The 21866-nt window shown below is 38.3% G+C and overlaps 2 protein-coding genes and 1 pseudogene across 5 annotated transcripts in view; 2 read left to right on the top strand and 1 right to left on the bottom strand.

The window, feature by feature from the left end:
* The window catches only part of ANKS1B (ankyrin repeat and sterile alpha motif domain containing 1B), a 1160059-nt gene that overhangs the window by 809239 nt on the left and 328954 nt on the right, over positions 1-21866 (bottom strand). The window lies entirely within an intron of this gene.
* Positions 6412-6962, top strand: LOC102389528 (annotated as a pseudogene).
* The window catches only part of FAM71C (family with sequence similarity 71 member C), a 42565-nt gene continuing 28141 nt past the window's right edge, over positions 7443-21866 (top strand). The window contains 1 exon segment of the mRNA XM_045165203.1: positions 7443-7491. Within this exon segment, the coding sequence (XP_045021138.1) occupies positions 7443-7491 (49 nt within the window).

Below are 21866 nucleotides of genomic sequence, written 5' to 3'. Positions count from 1 at the left end.
GTACCATCAAAAATAGTGCTTTGTCAGGAACCAAGTGCTCTGAGACTTAAAGATGGAGGAAAAGACACAGAACATATATATACACTACTAGAAAATTATACCATTAATTTTTGTTACATAACTCAGCAGTGGCCACAGGACGGGAAAAGGTCAGTTTTCATTCCAATCCCAAAGAAAGGCAATGCCAAAGAATGCTCAGACTACTGCACAATGTCACTCATCTCACACACTAGTAAAGTAATGCTCAAAATTCTCTAAGCCAGGCTTCAGCAATATGTGAACTGTGAACTTCCTGATGTTCAAGCTGGTTTTAGAAAAGGCAGAGGAACCAGAGATCAAATTGCCAACGTCCACTGGATCATGGAAAAAGCAAGAGTTCCAGAAAAATATCTATTTCTGCTTTATTGACTATGCCAAAGCCTTTGACTGTGTGGATCACAATAAACTGTGGAAAATTCTGAAAGAGATGGGAATACCAGACCACCTGATCTGCCTCTTGAGAAATCTGTATGCAGGTCAGGAAGCAACAGTTAGAACAGGACATGGAACAACAGACTGGTTCCAAATAGGAAAAGGAGTACATCAAGCCTGTATATTGTCACCCTGCTTATTTAACTTATATGCAGAGTACATCATGAGAAATGCTGGACTGGAAGAAACACAAGCTGGAATCAAGATTGCTGGGAGAAATATCAATCACCTCAGATATGCAGATGACACCACCCTTATGGCAGAAAGTGAAGAGGAACTCAAAAGCCTCTTGATGAAAGTGAAAGTGGAGAGTGAAAAAGTGGGCTTAAAGCTCAACATTCAGAAAATTAAGATCATGGCATCCGGTCCCACCACTTCATGGGAAATAGGTGGGGAAACAGTGGAAACAGTGGAAACAGTGTCAGACTTTATTTTTCTGGGCTCCAAAATCACTGCAGATGGTGACTGCAGCCATGAAATTAAAAGACGCTTACTCCTTGGAAGGAAAGTTATGACCAACCTAGATAGCATATTCAAAAGCAGAGACATTACCTTGCCAACAAAGGTTCGACTAGTCAAGGCTATGGTTTTTCCTGTGGTCATGTATGGATGTGAAAGTTGGACTGTGAAGAAGGCTGAGCGTGGAAGAATTGATGCTTTTGAACAGTGGTGTTGGAGAAGACTCTTGAGAGTCCCTTGGACTGCAAGAAGATTCAACCAGTCCATTCTGAAGGACATCAGCCCTGGGATTTCTTTGGAAGGAATGATGCTAAAGCTGAAACTCCAGTACTTTGGCCACCTCATGCAAAGAGTTGACTCATTGGAAAAGACTCTGATGCTGGGAGGGATTGGGGGCAAGTGGAAAAGGAGACGACAGAGGATGAGATGGCTGGATGGCATCACTAACTCGATGGACATGAGTCTTAGTGAACTCCGGGAGTTGTTGATGGAGAGGGAGGCCTGGCGTGCTGTGATTCATGGGGTCGCAAAGAGTCAGACATGACTGAGCAACTGATCTGATCTGATCTGATGCACTACATTACTCTGGCAACACCAAAGTTAATCACTGCAACCAAAATGTGAGAGGGTTTTTTTTTTCCCACCCCCCCCCCCATGGTAAGAAAGAAACAAAGCAACTGATTCTTGTTAAGTATCTGAGTTAAGCAATGAAACATGTAAAGAAACATAACAAATATAAATGGAAATGTATAAACTGCCATTTCTTTCCCTCAAAGAAGATCTTGAGAATAAAATGGGAAAGGGGAATTACTATAATTAATTATAAACATTTAAGATTCTCAGTAGGCTAGGTGCTATAGTGGCTATAAGTTAAGGAATGGTACTAATCTACAGGGCTTCCCTGGTGGCTCAGTAGTAATGAACCTGCCTCCTAATGCAGGAGATGCGGTTTCAATCCCTGGGTCAGGAAGATCCCCTTTAGAAGGAAATGATAACCTACTCCAGTATTTTGCCTGAGAAATCCCATGGACAGGAGCCTTGCAGGCAATAGTACATGGGCTCACAAAAGAATTGGACACAACTTAGCAACTAAACAATAACAACAACTAATTTGAAACATATTATACCTAGCTTCTTTAGATCTCCACTAAGTTATCAATATTATTTTATGATCAGTCCTATTTCTTCTCCATTCGAATTACTCCATTAATGAATGACTTCTTAGAATAAATGACTGTGAAGTAAACTGAAAAATTATGTAAATCATAGGTAAGCAACAAATAAATTCAGGGTCCCTCCCACCAACTAATGCCAAGTTGTTTCTTCAGGATATGCAGCATTGTATAAAACTCCCAGGCAGGTTAGATCATGAATCAACAAGTATTTATTAAATTACTATATTCTACAATACTATATTCCGTGTGGTAGGACAGACAACAAAAATATTGTGGGATCCTAAGGATTTTAACTTTAGTTTCCTTTAGTTGAGGAAACAAAATACATAGATCCCAGTATACATCACTAACACCGTTTCTTCTGGACACCATTGGCACACACCTGCTCCCTTATATGTATATGCCCATAGGCAATGGCACCCCACTCCAGTACTCTTGCCTGGAAAATCCCATGGATGGAGGAGCCTGGTGGGCTGCAGTCCATGGGGTCGTGAAGAGTCGGACACAACTGAGCGACTTCACTTTCACTTTTCACTTTCCTGCATTGGAGAAGGAAATGGCAACCCACTCCAGTGTTCTTGCCTGGAGAATACCAGGGATGGGGGAGCCTGGTGGCCGCCATCTATGGGGTCACACAGAGTCGGACACAAGTGAAGTGACTTAGCAGCAGTAGCATTCAAAATTTACCTGTCGATGTCTGCATTGACCTCTTGAGACCCACTTCTCTGAAAAAAAACTAAAATGAAGTGTATCTTTTTGCTCTTAAAGAACCCAGTCTCTTTTCTTCTTTTTCACAACAGTGTTCATTTTAGAAAATATGCACCTGCTAAAAGTAACAATGTAAAAAGGAAAAAGGGAGGCAGAAAAAGAAGGAAACACAGAAAGAATAGAGGGAGGATTTAGGCATTTAACAATTTATCCAAAGAAGGGTCAGTTCAGTTCAGTTTAGTCCAGTTGCTCAGTCATGTCCGACTCTGAGACCCCATGAATTGCAGCATGCCAGGCCTCCCTGTCCATCAACAACTCCCGGAGTTCACTCAAACTCACATCCATCGAGTCGGTGATGCCATCCAGCCATCTCATCTTCTGTTGTCTCCTTTTCCTCCTGCCCCCAATCCCTCCCAGCATCAGAGTCTTTTCTAATGAGTCAACTCTTTGCATGAGGTGGCCAAAGTACTGGAGTTTCAGCTTTAGCGTCATTCCTTCCAAAGAACACCCAGGACTGATCTCCTTTAGAATGGACTGGTTGGGTCTCCTTGCAGTCCAAGGGACTCTCAAGAGTCTTCTCCAACACCACAGTTCAAAAGCGTCAATTCTTCGGTGCTCAGCTTTCTTCACAGTCCAACTCTCACATCCATACATGACTACTGGAAAAACCATAGCCTTGACTAGACGGACCTTTGTTGGCAAAGTAATGTCTCTGCTTTTGAATATAAAGAAGGGTATCAGCACTTTAATTTTATAATGTCATGAGCAAAAGCATATGAAAATTGAGTTAATGACACAAAGTCCTTTGAAATATGGCAAAGCATTCCCAAATTTGAATTCTTTCATGTAAAAATCCACTGTATTAAAATACATTATACATATCCTATTTGTTACCAAAAGGATTTTGATGAGTAAGAAACAGCAATAAAAAGGAGATAAAACAAATGGCAGAGTAAGTAAAGAGGTTATTCCATCAGATCTTACTCCTTTTTGTATTATGAGGAGACAGATTGCTGGCACATATATAAAGTATGCTTCCAATATACTGTAAGATCATTTCACTAGGATCACATTGACAATGAGGGGGTAGAAATCAACAACCACATGTTATAACATTGGAATTTGACATAGGATCATATACTGAAAAAGACCTCTCAGTACGAATATTACCTTTGAAACAGCAAATAAATACACAGCCATGACACTGAAACTAAGGGAAATAGAAAGTATAAGAAGTGTTTAATGATCAACTGATTATAATGCTCATTATTGCTCATTAAAATGTATACCATCCATCTCTAACCTTCTATATAGTGTTCAGTCTCTATTTTTTACTTTAGTCAATCAGCTCATGTATTGAACAGCCTTTAAAATTTGTGGCCTCAAGGATTTCCCTGGTGGTTCAGCTTGCCAATGCATGAACCCTGAGTTTGATCCCTAGGCCAGAAATATCTCCTGGAGGAGGAGACGGTAACCCACTCCAGTATTCTTGCCTAGAGAATCCCATGGACAGAGGAGCCTGGTGGGCTAGAGTCAAAGGGGTCACAAAAGAGTTGGATGGGAATTAGCAACTAAACAACAACAAAGAGAAAATGAGTGCTAAATTAGTGCAATGGCCATGAAAACAGCTGATCACAGAAAATGCTAAGTGTTCTAGCCTTATAAGGGTGGATAATGATGCTTCAAGGCAATTTAGGGGGAAAAATTAGCATGTTTGGATATGTTGCAACATGAGGCACTTCTGATGTATCCAGACCAAGATGCTGATACAATAAGTAGTTTTAAATGGGATCTATAGCTCAGGAGGGCTTCCCTGGTGGCTCAGATGGTAAAAAATCCACCTGCAACATGGGAGTCCTGGGCTTGATCCCTGGTTTGGAAGATCCCTTGGAGGAGGAAATGGCAACCCACTCCAATATTCTTGCCTGGAGAATTCCATGGACAGAGGAGCCTGGCAGACTACAGTCCATGGGGCTGCAAAGAGTCAGACACAACTGAGTGACTAAGCACATTGTAGCTCAGGAGAAATCTCTAGGTTAAAAACACTTGAATCTATGGGATGGAATTGTGGTGAATATCAACATTCAGGGACTGAAAGGATAAAGAGAAGTCAACTAGTCACACAGTAAAGGAAAGAATGAAAAGATTAAAGTGTTGTAGACACCAAAGGAGGAGAGGGAATGATGAGAACCAAATAGATCTTCAGCACAAGTGAGACAGGCCTGGGCCCTGGGATCCTTGCTGCAGTGCTTGCAACTTGGACGCAACTCTCCTTGAGCAACAAAGTATAAACTATAAGGGACTAAAATTAACTGCATGCATGTGCAGTTAGGACGAATTCTGGACAAATGGTACAAAGAAACCAAAACACCACTTGTCACTTCAAAAGAGCCTGAAGCAAAAGTAGGGTACTGCACATGCCCCTGCACATTAAGGGGTGGGCAAACCACCTAAGCCACCCCTCCAGCCTGACCCCTGGAACCAACTCATGCCCCAGCTCAGGAACATGCCAGCAAGGGAAACTGTTGTTTGTTCTTGATCCCCCACTGTTGTTGAAAGGGACCCAATAAAGCCTTGCCTGAATTTCCTGTCTTGCCTCTGATCAACTTCTACTGATTAAGGAGGGCAAAAATAGTGGTCTGTAACACAGGTGTACAAGGTACACTGGATCAGATATTATAATATATTGCCTAAAATTTTTATTGTGAAGAAAATCTTGAAATATGAAGGATAAATATAAAGAATGTGAAGTTAATATAAAAGAACAAGTATCTGAAGTTTAAGCTCTGGAAAAAGGAAAAAAACAGAAGGCTACTACTGAGTCTTTGAGATAAATTACAGTGCACATAATATGCTTTGAGCTAAACACTCCTAGAATTAATAAACTGCCTAGTTACTCGATATAAATCCACATGATTTATACCAAAAATTCATTTACATTCTACAGAGGAAAAATATCTATTTTCTCCCTTCTTTCTAAAAAGATTTCTGAACTCTGGGAGAAAGTTTATGATGATTAATAGAGCGCCGCCAGAAATTTGTGTTAAGAGAAAAAAAATTTAATTTTTTATATATAAAGATAATACTTGAAGCCAACTCTCAGTAAAAAGTATATTTTGAGGATTTTTTTCCCCCAGAGAAATTACAAGCTATATTGGATTTTCTAGAACTTTCCTACGGGGAAGCCTATCATATTCTAATTAAATGGCTGCCAGGAGGTAAGCATGTAGTGTATGACCTGCTTCCAGGCTCTCTTCATGCTCAGCTCACCTTGAGTTTAGTGCCATGACAAACTTTCTTAAATGCCACATCTAATGCTAATGTAACAGAGACAATATTTTGGAAATATTAAACTAATAGATGTTTTCATCCTCCCTAAATTATGATGCCTTCCATTGCCCTGCCTATTTTATCACTGTCTATCAGATAAGATTAGGGAAATCTCTGGTCAGTGAAATGTTTTCCCTAGTACAAATGAGAAACATACAGACTCTCCTTAAAGAAATGCTATGTCAGAATCTCTGTGTGGGGCATGTGGGCCCTGAATGCAAATGAATGCACGCCTGGAAGCAACCTAAAGGCCATGGATGCTTTGGGAATTTGGCAGACATAGACTAGAGACATTTATCAGAAAGCTTCATTGTTGATCGTCTCAGAACTTGTTCCCATGAGAGCAGAACCTCTGTGAAAGAAGTAGTTAAATCTTTAAAAAGACCAAGCAGTAAAAGACCATTTGAAAAAGAAGAAAGCCTAGCCAGGAGTTAATTCCCTTTGAGGATTTTATTATCCCTGTGAGCTCGTGGATAAAGTGAAATAGCAGTCTCAGGGGGAACTGCTCTTTGAAGAGACGAGATGAGAGCTCAGCTTCTGAAGAAGTGGTCCCTGTATAAGCAGGGAGAGTACGAGATGGAGAGGGAGGTCATCGGGTGCTTGAGGCCCAGCAGGAAGCACTGCAGGAGCTGCAACTTGCATCCCAGGGAACTACATGTGGATGCCATCAAATGGGACTCCAGTCTGTTCCCCTTTGAGAGAGAAAGGCCAGATCACATGCCTCCAGAAGGCCAGTACCACAACATCATCAAGGTGTACACACCAGTGGAATTCAAGAGAGAGCTACAGGAAGCTGTCCTCAGAACACACTGCTCTTGAGAATCAGAATGACCAGGATTCAAGGCTGCCTTACAAGATCATCAGTTCAGCTCAGTCACTCAGTCATGTCTGACTCTTTGCGATCCTATGGACAGCACCACACCAGGCCTCTCTGTCCATCACCAACTCCTGGAGCTTGCTCAGACTCATGTCCATTGAGTTGGTGATGTCATCCAACCATCTCATCCTCTGTCATCCCCTTTCTCCTGCCTTCAATCTTCCCAGCATCAGGGTCTTTTCCAATGAGTCAATTCTTCACATCAGATGACCAAAGTATTGGAGCTTGCTGTTAATATATACAAGCTATGGAGGGAAGAAAGGAAAGAAGGAAGGAAGTGGGGGGAGGGAGGGAGGAAAGGAGGAGGAGGAAGGCAATGTCCACAATTGAGCATGTACGGAGAGAGTTAAAAATGGTTCAGAGAGGGATTTGAGTAGAGAGGACTTGAAATAGCCTCCCACAAATATCCCAGTTGTAGTAGTATGACACAGAGAACCAGAAAAATATCCAGTATCCCTAAGCCCTTGAAAGGTGAGTGAAACAGAGCTCAAAATTAAGTCAGTAAACTCAAGTGCTCAAAGTCCCCAAGTTACTACTTTGAGTTAAGATATGTTTGCCTCCAGAGACACTTTTATCCCTCACCTCAAAATCCTACAGAGGCTTCTAAACATCTATTTTAAAATTTTGAAATTCTCTTATCTGGCATTCACCTGTCTCAAGATTCCTAAACCTATCCCTCTTAACTCCAAGCTATATTAATAACACATGCATTTCTTATTGATACAATTAATTGTTGATATGAAGCAGGGCAAAGGCTAACAGAGTTTTGTCAAGAGAAAACACTGGTCATAACAAACACCCTCTTCCAAAAACACAAGAAATGACTCTACACATGGACATCACCAGACGGTCAGCACCAAAATCACATTGATTATATTCTTTGCAGCCAAATGGAGCTCTATACAGTTAGCAAAAACAAGACCTGGAGCTGACTGTGGCTCAGATCATGAGCTCCTGATTGCAAAATTCAGACTTAAATTGAAGAAAGCAGGGAAAACCTCTAGACCATTCAAGTATGACCTAAATTAAATCCCTTATGAATATATAGGAGGTGAAAAATAGATTCAAGGTATTAGATCCAGTAGACAGAATGCCTGAAGAATTATGGACAGAGTTTTGTAACATTGTAATACAGGAGGCAGTGACCAAAACCATCCTAAAGAGAAAGAAATGCAATAAGGCAAAGTGGTTGTCTGAGGAGGACTTACAAATAGTTGAGAAAAGAAAAGCAAAAGGCAAAGGAGAAAGGTAAAGATATACTCAACTGAATGCACAGTTCCAGAGAATTGTAAGAAGAGATAAGAAAGCCTTCTTAACTGAACAATGCAAAGAAATAGAGGAAAATGATAGAATGGGAAAGACTAGGGATGTCTCAAAAAAAATTGGAGATAAAAAGGAAACATTTCATGCAAAGATGGGCACAATAGAGGACAAAAATGGCAAGGACCTAATAGAAGCAGAAGAGATTAAGAAAACGTGGCAAGAATACAATGAAGAAGAACTATACAAAAAAAACGTCTTAATGACCCAGGATAACCATGATGGTGTGGTCACTCACCTAGAGCCACTTTCATATCCAGGAGTGTGAGGTCAAGTAGGCCTTAGGAAGCATTACCACAAACAAAACTAGTGGAGTAGACAGAATTCCAGCTGAGCTATTTAAAATCCTAAAACATGATAACAGTTAAAGTGCTGCACTCAGTATGTCAGCAAATTTGGAAAACTTAGTAGTGGTCACAGGACTGGAAAAGGTGAGTTTTCATTTCAATCCCAAAGAAAGGCAATGCCAAAGATTGTTCAAACTACCAGATAATTGCACTCATTTCACATGCTAGCAAAGTAATGGTCAAAATCCTTCAAGCTAGGCTTCAGCAGTATGTGAATCAAGGACTTCCAGATGTACAAGCTGGATTTAGAAAAAGGCAGAGGAACCAGGGATCAATTTGCAATATCTGTTGGATCACAGAAAAGGCATGAGAATTCCAGAAAAATTTCCACTTCATTAACTAGACTAAAGCTTTAGACTGTGTGGATTACAACAAACTGTGGAAAATTCTTAAAGAGTTGGGAATACCAGACCACCTTATCTGTCTCTGAGAAACATGTATGCAGGTCAAAAAACAACCATTAGAATTGGACACGGAATGAAAGACTGGTTCCAAACTGGGAAAGGAGTGTGTCAAAGCTGTATATTGTCATCCTGCTTAGATTTAACTTCTATGCAGAGTACATCATGAGAAACGCTGGGCTGGAAGAAGCACAAGCTGGAATCAAGATTGCTGGGAGAAATATCAATAACCTCAGATACGCAGATGACACCACCCTTATGGCAGAAAGTGAAGAGGAACTAAAGAGCTTCTTGATGAGGATGAAAGAGAAGAATGAAAGAGCTGGCTTGACACTCAACATTCAAAAAACTAAGAACAAAAAACTAAGATTACTCCATGGCAAACAGAAGAGGAAAAAGTTGAAGCAGTGACAGATTTTATTTTCTTGGGCTCCAAAATCACTGAGGACAGTGACTGCAGCCATGAAATTAAACGACACATGCTCCTTGGAAGAAAAGCTCTGACAACAAACCTAGACAGTGTATTAAAAAGCAAAGACATCATTTTGCTGACAAAAGCCCATATTGTCAAAGCTACGGTTTTTCCAGTAGCCATGTATGAATGTGAGAGTTACACCATAAAGAAGGCTGAGTGCCAAAGAAGTGATGTTTTTGAATTATGGTGCTGGAGAAGACTCTTGAAAGTCCCTTGGACTGCAAGGAGATCAAACTAGTCAATCCTAGAGGTCACATCTATTGCTAGTTTCAAAATCTAATGAAAATCCAATAAAAATTAATTTTAAAAAATAAGGAAAAAGCTTAAAATAATATTTTGAATAGTAAAAGATAATTTTAATAAAATGGTTTATCTCAAGAGATAGTAGAAGTTGAAATGCTGCTGGAAAGTATTGTGGAGGAAGGAAGAAAAATAAAACAATCCAAGCCTATATTACATAGTATCTTCATTAAAATGTTATTATTAAAAAAAAAACTAATGAAATTATGTAAATTTTCCCTTAACAAACTATAACTTACCTTTCTGTAATACAATTTGGCAATATATATAAAAGTCAATATATATATTGACAGAGGTCTGTATAGTTAAGTATGGTTTTTCCAGTAGTCATGTATGAATGTGAGAGTTGGATCATAAAGAAAGCTGAGAACCGAAGAATTGATGCTTTGAACTGTGATGTTGGAGAAGACTCTTGAGAGTCCCTTGGACTGCAAGGAGATCAGACCATTCAATCCTAAAAGAAATCAGTCCTGAATATTCAAGACTGATGCTGAAGCTCCAATACTTTGGCCACCTGATGTGAAGAGCCTATTCATTGGAGAAGGCCCTGATGCTGGGAAAGATTGAAGGTGGGAGGAGAAGTGGATGACAGAGTATGAGATGGTTGGATGGCATCACTGACTCGATAGACATGAGTTTGAGTAAGCTCTGGTAGTTGGTGATGGACAGGTAAGCCTGGCATGCTGCAGTTCATGGGGTCACAAAGAGTTGGACATGACTGAGTGTCTGAGCTGAACTATAAAAGTCTTAAAAAGATAGTTACCTCTGTTCAGTGATTCAATTTTTCCAAAGAAATAAAATCAAAGATAGAGGATTTATGCATAAATGTGTTCATCAGAATATAAATCATAACAGTAAACTACTGTCAATAATCTAAATGACCGTGTAGTTTGAGTCAGGAAAAGAGTGAAAATAATCTCAACAGAGGATGATTTTTTAAAAATCACTCTAGTATATTCTTAAAATTAAATATCATGCAAAGAAAAGGCAGAGGAATCAAATTGCCAATATCTGTTGGATCATAGAGAAAGCAAGAGAATTCCAGAAAAACATCTACTACTTCACTGACTATGCTATAACCATTGACTGTGTGGGTCACAATAAACTGTGGAAAATTCTTAAAGCAATGGGAATACTAGACCACCTTACCTGTCTCCTGAAAAACAGGTCAAGAAGCAACAGCTAGAATCAGACATGGAACAGACTGGTTCAAAATTGGTAAAGGAGTACATCAAGGCTGTATATTGTCACCCTGCTTTTTAACTTCTATGCAGAATACAGCATGTGAAATGCCAGACTAAAATATTTGATCACATTAAAATGTTTATTCAGATAAGAGTATGTTCAAGACATAATATTAAGTGGAAAAAGTATACTATGTATTCATCAAAAGATTTCAATTTTGAGTAAATATGAAGACTGTTATGTTTGTGATTGGGATGAACTGTGCAGGATTAGAAGACCTATACCTGCCCAGCTTTAAGATGGAAGAAAAAAGCTGAAAGTTAGCAACAGAGACATAATAGTTTAATGGATAGGGGAATCTTGCATGTCTGAAGCAAGGTCCTGGAGAAACACCTCACTGTATATGGCAGAAGGCAGACAGGACAAGGCAGAAGGCAGACAGGACATGGCAGCAGTCTTTGCTCCTAGGGACAGGGGTAGGTTGCTAGCTGTAGAGGAGTTGACTTAAGGTTGGCTCATGGGTTATCAGGGAAACCAGCAGAGCAGCATGCCCCTCACCATCCCTTTAAGCACAGTGGAGAGTTCTTATCTAAAGCTATATCATTCCTTTGGGCCTGGGGCAAGTATGTAGGAGGGTCAGTCATGTGAGTAGGGTATACTTGAGGCAGGGACTGGCTGAGCAGGGGATGTACAGAAAACAAGAGAACAGTCATCTTGGGTAGCCTGATCATATCTTAATATTTATGTACATGAAATATCTTGAGAAAGCACACAAAAAGATTAGCTTATTTGTTCATTCCTTCAGTGTCCATTCATTTAAAACACATGTACATTTATTTACTAAGTTCTCTAAACCAAACAGTCATTGTTCTCACCCCTTGGGGTTGGTAGTCTGGTGAGGAATATACATTTACATGTAACTACAACAAAATTATATGTGTACATTCATTTTTGTTTGTTTCTTAGCTATCTCCATTAAAATTGCCAACTCCATTATCGTAGAGATCCTGTTTATCATGTTTGTCACTGTGTTGCCAACATACACCAGAATCCAGGATCATAAATATTTCAAGAATGCAGAGGAAACCCAGAGATTAAACAGGAGCATATTAGCAGAGGACCTCAGGTAGGAGGTTTGAAAACTTTTTTGAGGACAAGTGCCATTGAAAATAAGGTTCTGAAGGATGAGCAAGAAACAGGCAGATGAAGAGGGTTGGGAAGAATGTTCGAAGAAGAAAATAGCTACAGGGAAAAGAAAAAGTGTTAGCTGAATTCACTGAAGCAATGTTTATTTCAGGATGTTTATAGGCAATTTCTTTTTCAAATTGTCTTCAATGAACATGTATTTTTGTGGTAATCAGAGAAACAATATTCTGAACAAAATAGACTTAAAATCTCTGACTTTTTGGAGATTACCCTGACTCTAAATAAATGTTTATTTTCTTACTTTGACTTGTCTTTGTATTTAACATACAAACTGAACAAATTATTATAAATTCAATGTTCTACTCTAGAAATATATTTCCTCTTAGAGTTCAAGACCTTTCAGGTCACTTGATTTTTTTTTCTTTTATTTTGTATCTTTCATAACACTAATACTGTGCTGTATACCCAATATATATGTAAAAGCTGGTTAAATAATTTATATTGGATATAAACAGTAATTGAATCCATAAAACCTATAATTCTGATCTTATTGTATGATGGCTAGTTATTGTTTCAATGACTTTGCAGAACTAGTCCCAAAGAAATCAAAGAGAATTATTAAAATTCCTTTTAGAAACATTTTGCTGAAGAAATTATCTCATTTGATATAAATACTTATGCTAGAATTGGAATCAAAATTAATGCTATTTATTGTTCTAAAATCTCAGAAACAGATGTTTTCATTTCTTTCCAGGATAAAGAAGAGAGAAAATATATTCTTATGGTCAAAGTAACCATGACTACAGTTTTCAGACACATAACAAATGTTATTTTCATATATTTTGTGTTGGTTAAAATAATAATCTATTCTTATATATGAAATCTGTTCTTGGTGAACCTTCCTTTCACACTGCAGCACAATGCTTAATCAATCCAACAACGAGTAGTTTCAGGAGTAACTATTTTTTCCTCAGTGTAGAACATACTTAAGGGTGTAGACGTGCCATACCCCAAAACGTTTAGAATTGCTACTTTGGTCCCTTTTGGTATTGTTCTCTCCATTCTCAAGGGGGAAGAATAATTTTCAGCTTCACTATTCAAGGCCCACATCTGAAGGGTGGCACAAACATGATGGCGGTTGTTGGAGAGAGAGAGGCATGATACAGTCCTAGTCAAAGCCTGCGAGTCTTGCTTCCCCCACACAACTGGAATATAGACCCTCATATACATGATGACACTCCATAAATAGAGCAAATAAATGTGTGCAATTATTTAAACTAACATCAGATGGACTGAAAAATGGGTTCACATTTCCAAAGGACCTCTCTGAATAAGAAGGGCATGATATTATGTCTTAAGACTCTCCCTCTGTTCTTAGTAATACATGGTGGCTTTATGATTATGAGCAAGCTTTCCCCATCTGAGAGGTCTCAGCTGTTTATTTTAACAAAACTCTATGATTAGAACCATCCGGGTGAGTGATGTAAATCAAGGAAATGCTTTATATTGTGACAACTAGAAGCATGTGAATATGATTTCTAAAGTATTATAGTCGAAGGAAATGGTTCTGTCATGACAAATTTCAAATGGAAGAAGACTGATCATTAATTCACTACTGAGTGGTGAGGGAATTTTGTTTTGCTATTTATCCCACAACTCAAAGAAGGTATGTGACCTAATGTCTGAAGAGAAATTGAAAATGGGGTAAAAAGTGAAAAGGATTATTTTTTGTTTTATTCTTGGCAAGAAATTAGAGATGAGATTTTGTAATATCAAATTATTTTGATATTACAAAAGGCTGAACCACAGAACAAGAGGTGGAGGAGGATGGCCACAAGAGAAGAAAAAAAGAAGATGACAAGGAAGAAAAGGAGGTAGGCTAAGAAAGTCCTCATCAAGTGAAGTGGTATGATAGTTATCAAAGAATACATTAACTTTGGTTCTCAGAGACCAAATATAGATAACAGCAGCCAGAACTGTGCAATTCAGAATTTTGTGTCTTACTGAGAAATGTTTGCTATTCAGAAGTCCAATAAGATAATTTATGAAGAATACCTAAAATCATCTCATTAATGACTGGTTAGGCATCAAAAAGGAACAGATGTTCTCTGCAATAAATACCACACTATAGCAAATAATTTAAAATATTTAAGAATTCTTCTCATGCAAATACTAGCATATTAATAAAAGAAAGCACTAATTGACTTCAACACATGATCCTCAGAGCAATTCAAACGATCAAGAAGTAATTAAAAAACACAAATTGCTAAACTAGTAGGAGACAACGTTTACAGTTACTTTCATTTGTTAAATGAGGCAAAATCCACATCTTGCTCCAAAGAATATTTCAAGAAATTTACCAGTGGAATTAGGGTTTGACAATAGCATTTAAATTCCATAGAAATTAGTATACGGAAACTGCCTACCCTGACATCTCCCCACAGTTAAAGTAAAGCATTGTTATTCCTAATGACTAATCTTTCTTTACTCCTTTCCGGTTTACAAAGTGCCTATATCTACATCATCGTTTATGTAAACAGGCAGGCTGCATGAGTGTTATTCATCTCTGCTTCATAGAGAGGCAGCATGGAACACAGGCTTTGATGCTAAAGTCCATGCTCCGTCACTGAGTAGTTTGTGACCCTGGACAATTTATTTAAACTCACTGAATCTCATTTTCCTCATGTGTAAATAGAGACATTTATCTGCCTCATAGGGTTATAAAGATTAAATGAATCAGTAGCTGTAAAGTGCTTATTATGAGTGGCAAACAACAAACTATAAAGTTACATGATTACTACAGGTAACGTTGAGGTTAAGAGTACTGGATTAACTTTATACAGTTAATAAATAGAAGAGTAAATATTATATTCTATATTTTACATAAAGGCTAGCAACTTTAAAAACAAGCTTTATCACTCAATCCAAATAAAGTAAAGCAGTATGTTATTCCTGAAAGAGCATACTGATTTTGGTGCATACTTGGGCTCAAATAATAGCTCCACCACTTGGGCAAGTCACATAACACAATTAGCCTCAAATTTACTCAACTGTGAAATAGAGACATTAACATATAACTCATATGACAACAAAATGAAATACTGACTTCATGAAATCCAAATGGAAGGTCTTTATAAACTGAACTTGGTTCTTCGCAATATTCAGCTTTGTTGGAAATATTTTAAGAGTTCCCAAACTGTTGTGATAGGGCTGCCAGTATAACACAGGAAATATAGTTAGAAAGACTTTAACTAAAGTTTGTTTCCTAATGCAATAGGTATGACTACCTTGACAAACTCTGATGAACATCTGGTCTGGGGTCATTAGTAAATGATGTGGTAAGGATTATGTGCTGGTGTATTTTATATTCTTTTCCTAGCAAAAAGTAAAAATTAATGAGATGAATACCTCATTTCAAATACTGAAATATGCAAAATGTATTTTTCAGAAAATGAGAAATTCTATCAATAGTATCATGTATCAAGTGATTTTAGAAAACAAAAACTATAGTTGTTCAATTTAACAAATTAGCACTGCCACAGCCTAGCTAAGCATTCCAAGATCATTCCTTTAACTTTATGATCCCACACATTAACTCCTGTTAAAAGAAGATTTCAAGTAAATCTACTTGGATTAAAAATGTTCCTAACACTATATGACCATCCATGACTTATTTTACTTAACATAATGTTTTGGGGACTCATCCATATTACAGCATAGTATTACAGCATACAATATATGGACTTCATTATTTTTCATTGCTGAATAATAAACCATTGTATGTATTAATATAAATAAAAAATGTCCCTATATGACACCTTTAACACCTTAAAATGGTTTAAGACAAAACACATATGCTTTGCACATAACACATGGCATATATCTTTTTTTGTGTGGTGAAAATCATAGACTCCTTCAATCCTACCACTCAATTATACAGAACTTTCTCACCAACCTTCTAAATTACTCAACTTTTGTAACTGTCTATAGAACTCCAGTTGAGCTATTCCAAATCCTGAAAGATAATGCTGTGAAAGTGCTGCACTCAATATGCCAGCAAATTTGGAAAACTCAGCAGTGGCCACAGGACTGGAAAAGGTCAGTTTTCATTCCAATCCCAAAGAAAGGCAATGCCAAAGAATGCTCAAACTACCGCACTCATCTCACATGCTAGTAAAGTAATGCTCAAAATTCTCCAAGCCAGGCTTCAGCAATATGTGAATTGTGAACTTCCTGATGTTCAAGCTGGTTTTAGAAAAGGCAGAGGAACCAGAAATCAAATTGCCAACATCTGCTGGATCATGGAAAAAGCAAGAGAGTTCCAGAAAAACATCTATTTCTGCTTTATTGACTATGCCAAAGCCTTTGACTGTGTGGATCACAATAAACTGTGGAAAATTCTGAAAGAGATGGGAATACCAGACCACCTGACCTGCCTCTTGAGAAATCTGTATGCAGGTCAGGAAGCAACAGTTAGAACTGGACATGGAACAACAGACTGGTTCCAAATAGGAAAAGGAGTACGCCAAGGCTGCATATTGTCACCCTGTTTATTTAACTTATATGCAGAGTACATCATGAGAAACGCTGCACTGGAAGAAACACAAGCTGGAATCAAGATTGCTGGGAGAAATATCAATCACCTCAGATATGCAGATGACACCACCCTTATGGCAGAAAGTGAAGAGGAACTCAAAAGCCTCTTGATGAACGTGAAAGTGGAGAGTGAAAAAGTGGGCTTAAAGCTCAACATTCAGAAAACGAAGATCATGGCATCTGGTCCCATCACTTCATGGGAAATAGATGGGGAAACAGTGGAAACAGTGTCAGACTTTATTTTTGGGGGCTCCAAAATCACTGCAGATGGTGACTGCAGCCATGAAATTAAAAGAAGCTTACTCCTTGGAAGGAAAGTTATGACCAACCTAGATAGCATATTCAAAAGCAGAGACATTACCTTGCCAACAAAGGTTCATCTAGTCAAGGCTATGGTTTTTCCTGTGGTCATGTATGGATGTGAGAGTTGGACTGTGAAGAAGGCTGAGCATGGAAGAATTGATGCTTTTGAACTGTGGTGTTGGAGAAGACTCTTGAGAGTCCCTTGGACTGCAAGAAGATCCAACCAGTCCATTCTGAAGGACATCAGCCCTGGGATTTCTTTGGAAGGAATGATGCTAAAGCTGAAACTCCAGTACTCTGGCCACCTCATGCGAAGAGTTGACTCATTGGAAAAGACTCTGATGCTGGGAGGGATTGGGGGCAAGAGGAGAAGCAGACGACAGAGGATGAGATGGCTGGATAGCATCACTGACTTGATGGATGTGAGTCTCAGTGAACTCCTGGAGTTGGTGATGGATAGGAAGGCCTGGCGTGCTGCGATTCATGGGGTCACAAAGAGTCGGACAGGACCGAGCAACTGATCTTATCTGATCTGATCTGATAATCAACACAGTTTGACTCTTTGGGAAATTTTTGACATCAGTTTAAATAGATGCAAGACATCTCTGAAATATGAGTTGCTGGGCTCCAACTTTAGCTATGAAATAAATTTTAAGCCAGAAACATCCTTGCCAAACAAATCATTTAATAAACTCCTGGATATGAATAAACATGTATGTTGGTATTTTCAATGCATGTAGGTGTATTGGCTGCTTAGCACTACCATAACAAAGTACCACAGTTTAGTAGAAACAACAGAAAATTGAAAGAGGGCTAAAATGAGCAAAGAACAGAATCATTCCTCTTGGATAGATCCCCGGGAGCCGAACGGCTGTGTCATATGATAAAGTCATGTTTAACTGTTTAAGAAACCACCAAACAATTTCACCAAAGTAAGTGTGCAGTTTTAAATTCCTGCCAACAGTGCATGCAGGTTTGTTTCTTCACATCCTTGCAATAGTTATTATTATCTGCCTTTTTTAAATTGCATTTTCCTAATGACTAACAATATGCCAGGCAGTCTGTTAGGTAGTATGTATAGGTCAGATGGCAACTAGGTAGTAGATTATGTGAATAACACATAATCACTGCAAAGCATTTGTTGTTAGGGAAAAAGAGAAAGAGAGGGAGATAAAAGGATAATTCCTCCAACAGTAAATTACATGAACTCCCACCATTACATCATATCTTTTACTAAATAGTTTTAGGAAGTTTGAACACACTCTCTCATGAACAGAGTTTTCTGGAGATTCAACTAAACGAAGCTAAAGATTATATTGAAGTCATCATCCTGTCAAGTATTTCTTCTATATACCTTTGATCTTTAAAGCAATCATGTAAGACATCCTCTCAACTACTTCATTCTCTTTGAAAGGCATTTGCAATAGTAGGGAGCACAAAGTAACTCCGCATTTAAGCTTCCTCAGGGAAAAATGGCCATTATTATTTTAAGAGAATTTCCACAAAGATGATTTTGACAATAATAGATTTTTCTGATGAGTGAAACCAATCATTTTTGATAGACTTTTAAAAATGTCAAATTTGTCCTATAAAATGGAGACCGAGGCAGATGATAGAATCTCTAGCAATCAGCAATCCTGAATGCTTCTGTTAAATAAAACTGAACAATTCTATACTTCTTGTCTTCTATGACTGCAAAGCCATACAAATGAGCTGCACACATGAATAAGTTTTCTTTAACTAAACATTAAATTACTTTTTCTTTTAAGTTTCTCAGATGACCTACCTCTGAACTCAGTATAAAGTGAAATAGAGGCAAGGAAATGTGGATTTCTGAAATTATGTACAAAGTTGGAAAATATTCTTAAAGGCCCTACCAAGAGGTAGAGAATTACCATCTGAGTCTTGAATCCATAAGAACTCCATTATAGAGATGAGAGTGAATAGGCTGTGAAATTCTATATATAAAATTATAATGGCACATTTTTGGAGAATTAAGGAAAACCAGATTAGGCATTTTGAGAGTTCCAGGTAGGAGAATAATGATTTAATAGCAAGACCTTTGGTAAAAGACACATTTTATTTATTTACCCATTAAGTATTAATCAAGCTTTTAGCCAGGCACTTGGAATAAAAATAACTTTCCCTCCCTTCAAAGAGTTTATACCCCATTAAGAGACAGTTATGAAAACAAAATACAGTTCTCTAGTTGGAGCTAACATTTTTGAGCCATAACATTTGACAGACACCATATTTACATAGGATTATCTCATTCAATCCTCATAATAAACCTACAAGGTTAGTACCATTATTATTCCCACTAGTGGGGCAGTGGTAAAATATCCACCTGCCAATGCAGAAGATGCAAGAAACGTGAATTCAATCCCTGGGTCAGGAAGATTCCCTGGAGTATGAAATGGAAACCCAGTGCAGAATTCTTGCCCGAAAAATTCCAAGGACAGAGAAGCCTGGAGGGCTACAGTCCATGGGGTCGCAGAGTCAGACACAACTGAGCAACTGAGCACACACACACACACACACACACACACACACAGATATGGAAACAAGCTTAGAGTTGTAACTTGCACAAAGTTATTCAAACCATCTGTAACTGAATCAAGTGGCCTGTACCCCTAACCACTGAGGTAGCTATACTAGGTCTTATATTGCCATAATAAATGTAGGAACATTAAAAAGCAAGAACAAAACAAACAGTAGGCACAGTGGGAAAGAGTACTGACTTTCCAGAGAGAGTTGAAAAAGCCTTCACAGACTAAGCTCTAAAAATAAATAGGAAATTTTCAGACAAAGAGACAGAGAAGAGGCATCCCAGGTTGACAGTAAATAACATATTGGAGCAGTAAACATTCATGAGATAACAGGAATAGAAGCTGTATAACAGGGAAGAACAAACCTGAAACCATATTAGATCTGCTCCTTTAGCTCTAACCCTTGTGTTCTGTTGCCTGTGATTAGTCATGCTGGTTTTGTAAAAGAATGCTGTCTAGAGCCTGAAATATATAGAACCCATTCTCAAGGCTCTGACCTTTAAAGGTATAACACTTTTTCATTCATTTAGAGAGAAAATGTTGCAAAGCAGAGAATCACATTTGTCTTGTTGGAGTTTTACAGGAACATTGTGACCAGACCTAGACAGACAGCTGCAGAGAATCCTAGCACCAAAAAGTCTGCAACAACTAGCCATACCTTCTCCCCTTTTAGCATAAAGGAAGCCTGAACTCTACTCAGGTATAATGATTGTTTGGGACATTAGTCCACCATCATCTCGGTCTACAGGCTTTCCAAGTAAAGTTGCTATTCCTTGCCCCAACAACTCATCTCTGGATTGACTGGCCAGTCTGGCCTCAAGCAGTAGAAGGCTGGACTCAGTAACAGTTGTATTGTTTCCTATGGCTATTGTAACAAGCTACCACACACTTTATGGCTTCAGGAATAGAAATATATTCTCTTAAAGTTTTGGATGCCCAGAAATCTGAAATTCCTATCACTGGGCAAAAATTAAGATGTGCACAGGGCCATGCTCTGGGGTAAATGTGTCCCTTTCCTCTTCCAGCTTCTGATCATTGCCAACATTCCTTGGCTTATGGTCATATCACTACATTTTTCAAGATCAGTTCTTGCATCTTCCCTGTGTCTATAAAATCTCTCTCTGTCTCTCTCTTACAAGTATACTGCCCTTAGAGTCCATTCCGTTAATTCAGGATAACCTTCCTATCTTAAGATTCTTAATTTAATTATATCTCCAAAGACCCCTTTTTCCAAATAAGGTAACATTTACAAGTTTGAAGAATTGGACCTGATGTTTTTGGGGGTCATTTTTCAGCCTACCAAAACTTAGAATCACCCAGCTGGTGGAGGTGGAGGAGGTATGGGAGGCTAGCAGGGTGTGTGGGGAGAGGTAACACTGCAGAAAATAGAAGAGCCTAGGCAGGTGAGCAGGTACTAGAAGATAATGATTGAACTGGCTACAAGGAAGTTTATCTTATAAGTGATGGATACATTTGAAGTGTTCTGATTTGCAGCATGACACTGTGATATTTGCATGTTACAGAAAGATCTTTTCACAGTTAATATTTTGAAAAGAAGTTAGTAGAAGGCAGGAGATTTTAAGACTCTTAATTATTTGGGGAGAAAAGGAAGGGATGGATAAGATATGAATATGGTTATTGTCGACTGGATGTAGAGAAAGGGATAGGAGGGAATTCAGGATAAATCATAAATTTCTGGTTTGAGCAAGTGGGTAGATAGTGGGGGCAAGTGAGGATATGGAACGCTCAGAGTGATACAGATGGGCAGGATGAGCTTGACTTTAGACCTGATGATTTAGAAGTGCATGTGTGACATCCAATGTAAGATGCTGGTCGATAACTGGATATGTAAGTCTGGAGAGAACAAGGGAAAGATTTAGACATTTAGATGTGCACATCTAAATTTGGAAATTTAGATTTAGGAACCATTGGCCATGATTATGGTTGAAACTACCAAATGGTCAACAAATTGATGTTAGTAAAAACTACTTTTTTGCTGGTACCAATGTGTTTCAAGGCAATTTCTCCATAATTTTTATGCTATCATGAATGCTTCAACTTGGTCAATGTTGAGCTTTAGCCACCTAGATTGTATCTAATTAGCTAGCTTTGTTGGGACACTGCCTGCATCATTTTGGAAAATTGTCTTATTAAACTCTACTTCAGAGAAAACCATTTACTTTTCTATGGTCAACAAATTGATGTTAGTAGAAACTTCTTTTTT

Source organism: Bubalus bubalis, chromosome 4, assembly GCF_019923935.1.
Source record: "Bubalus bubalis isolate 160015118507 breed Murrah chromosome 4, NDDB_SH_1, whole genome shotgun sequence".
Classification (NCBI taxonomy): domain Eukaryota; kingdom Metazoa; phylum Chordata; class Mammalia; order Artiodactyla; family Bovidae; genus Bubalus; species Bubalus bubalis.
This window is presented reverse-complemented; position numbering and strand designations above follow the sequence as displayed.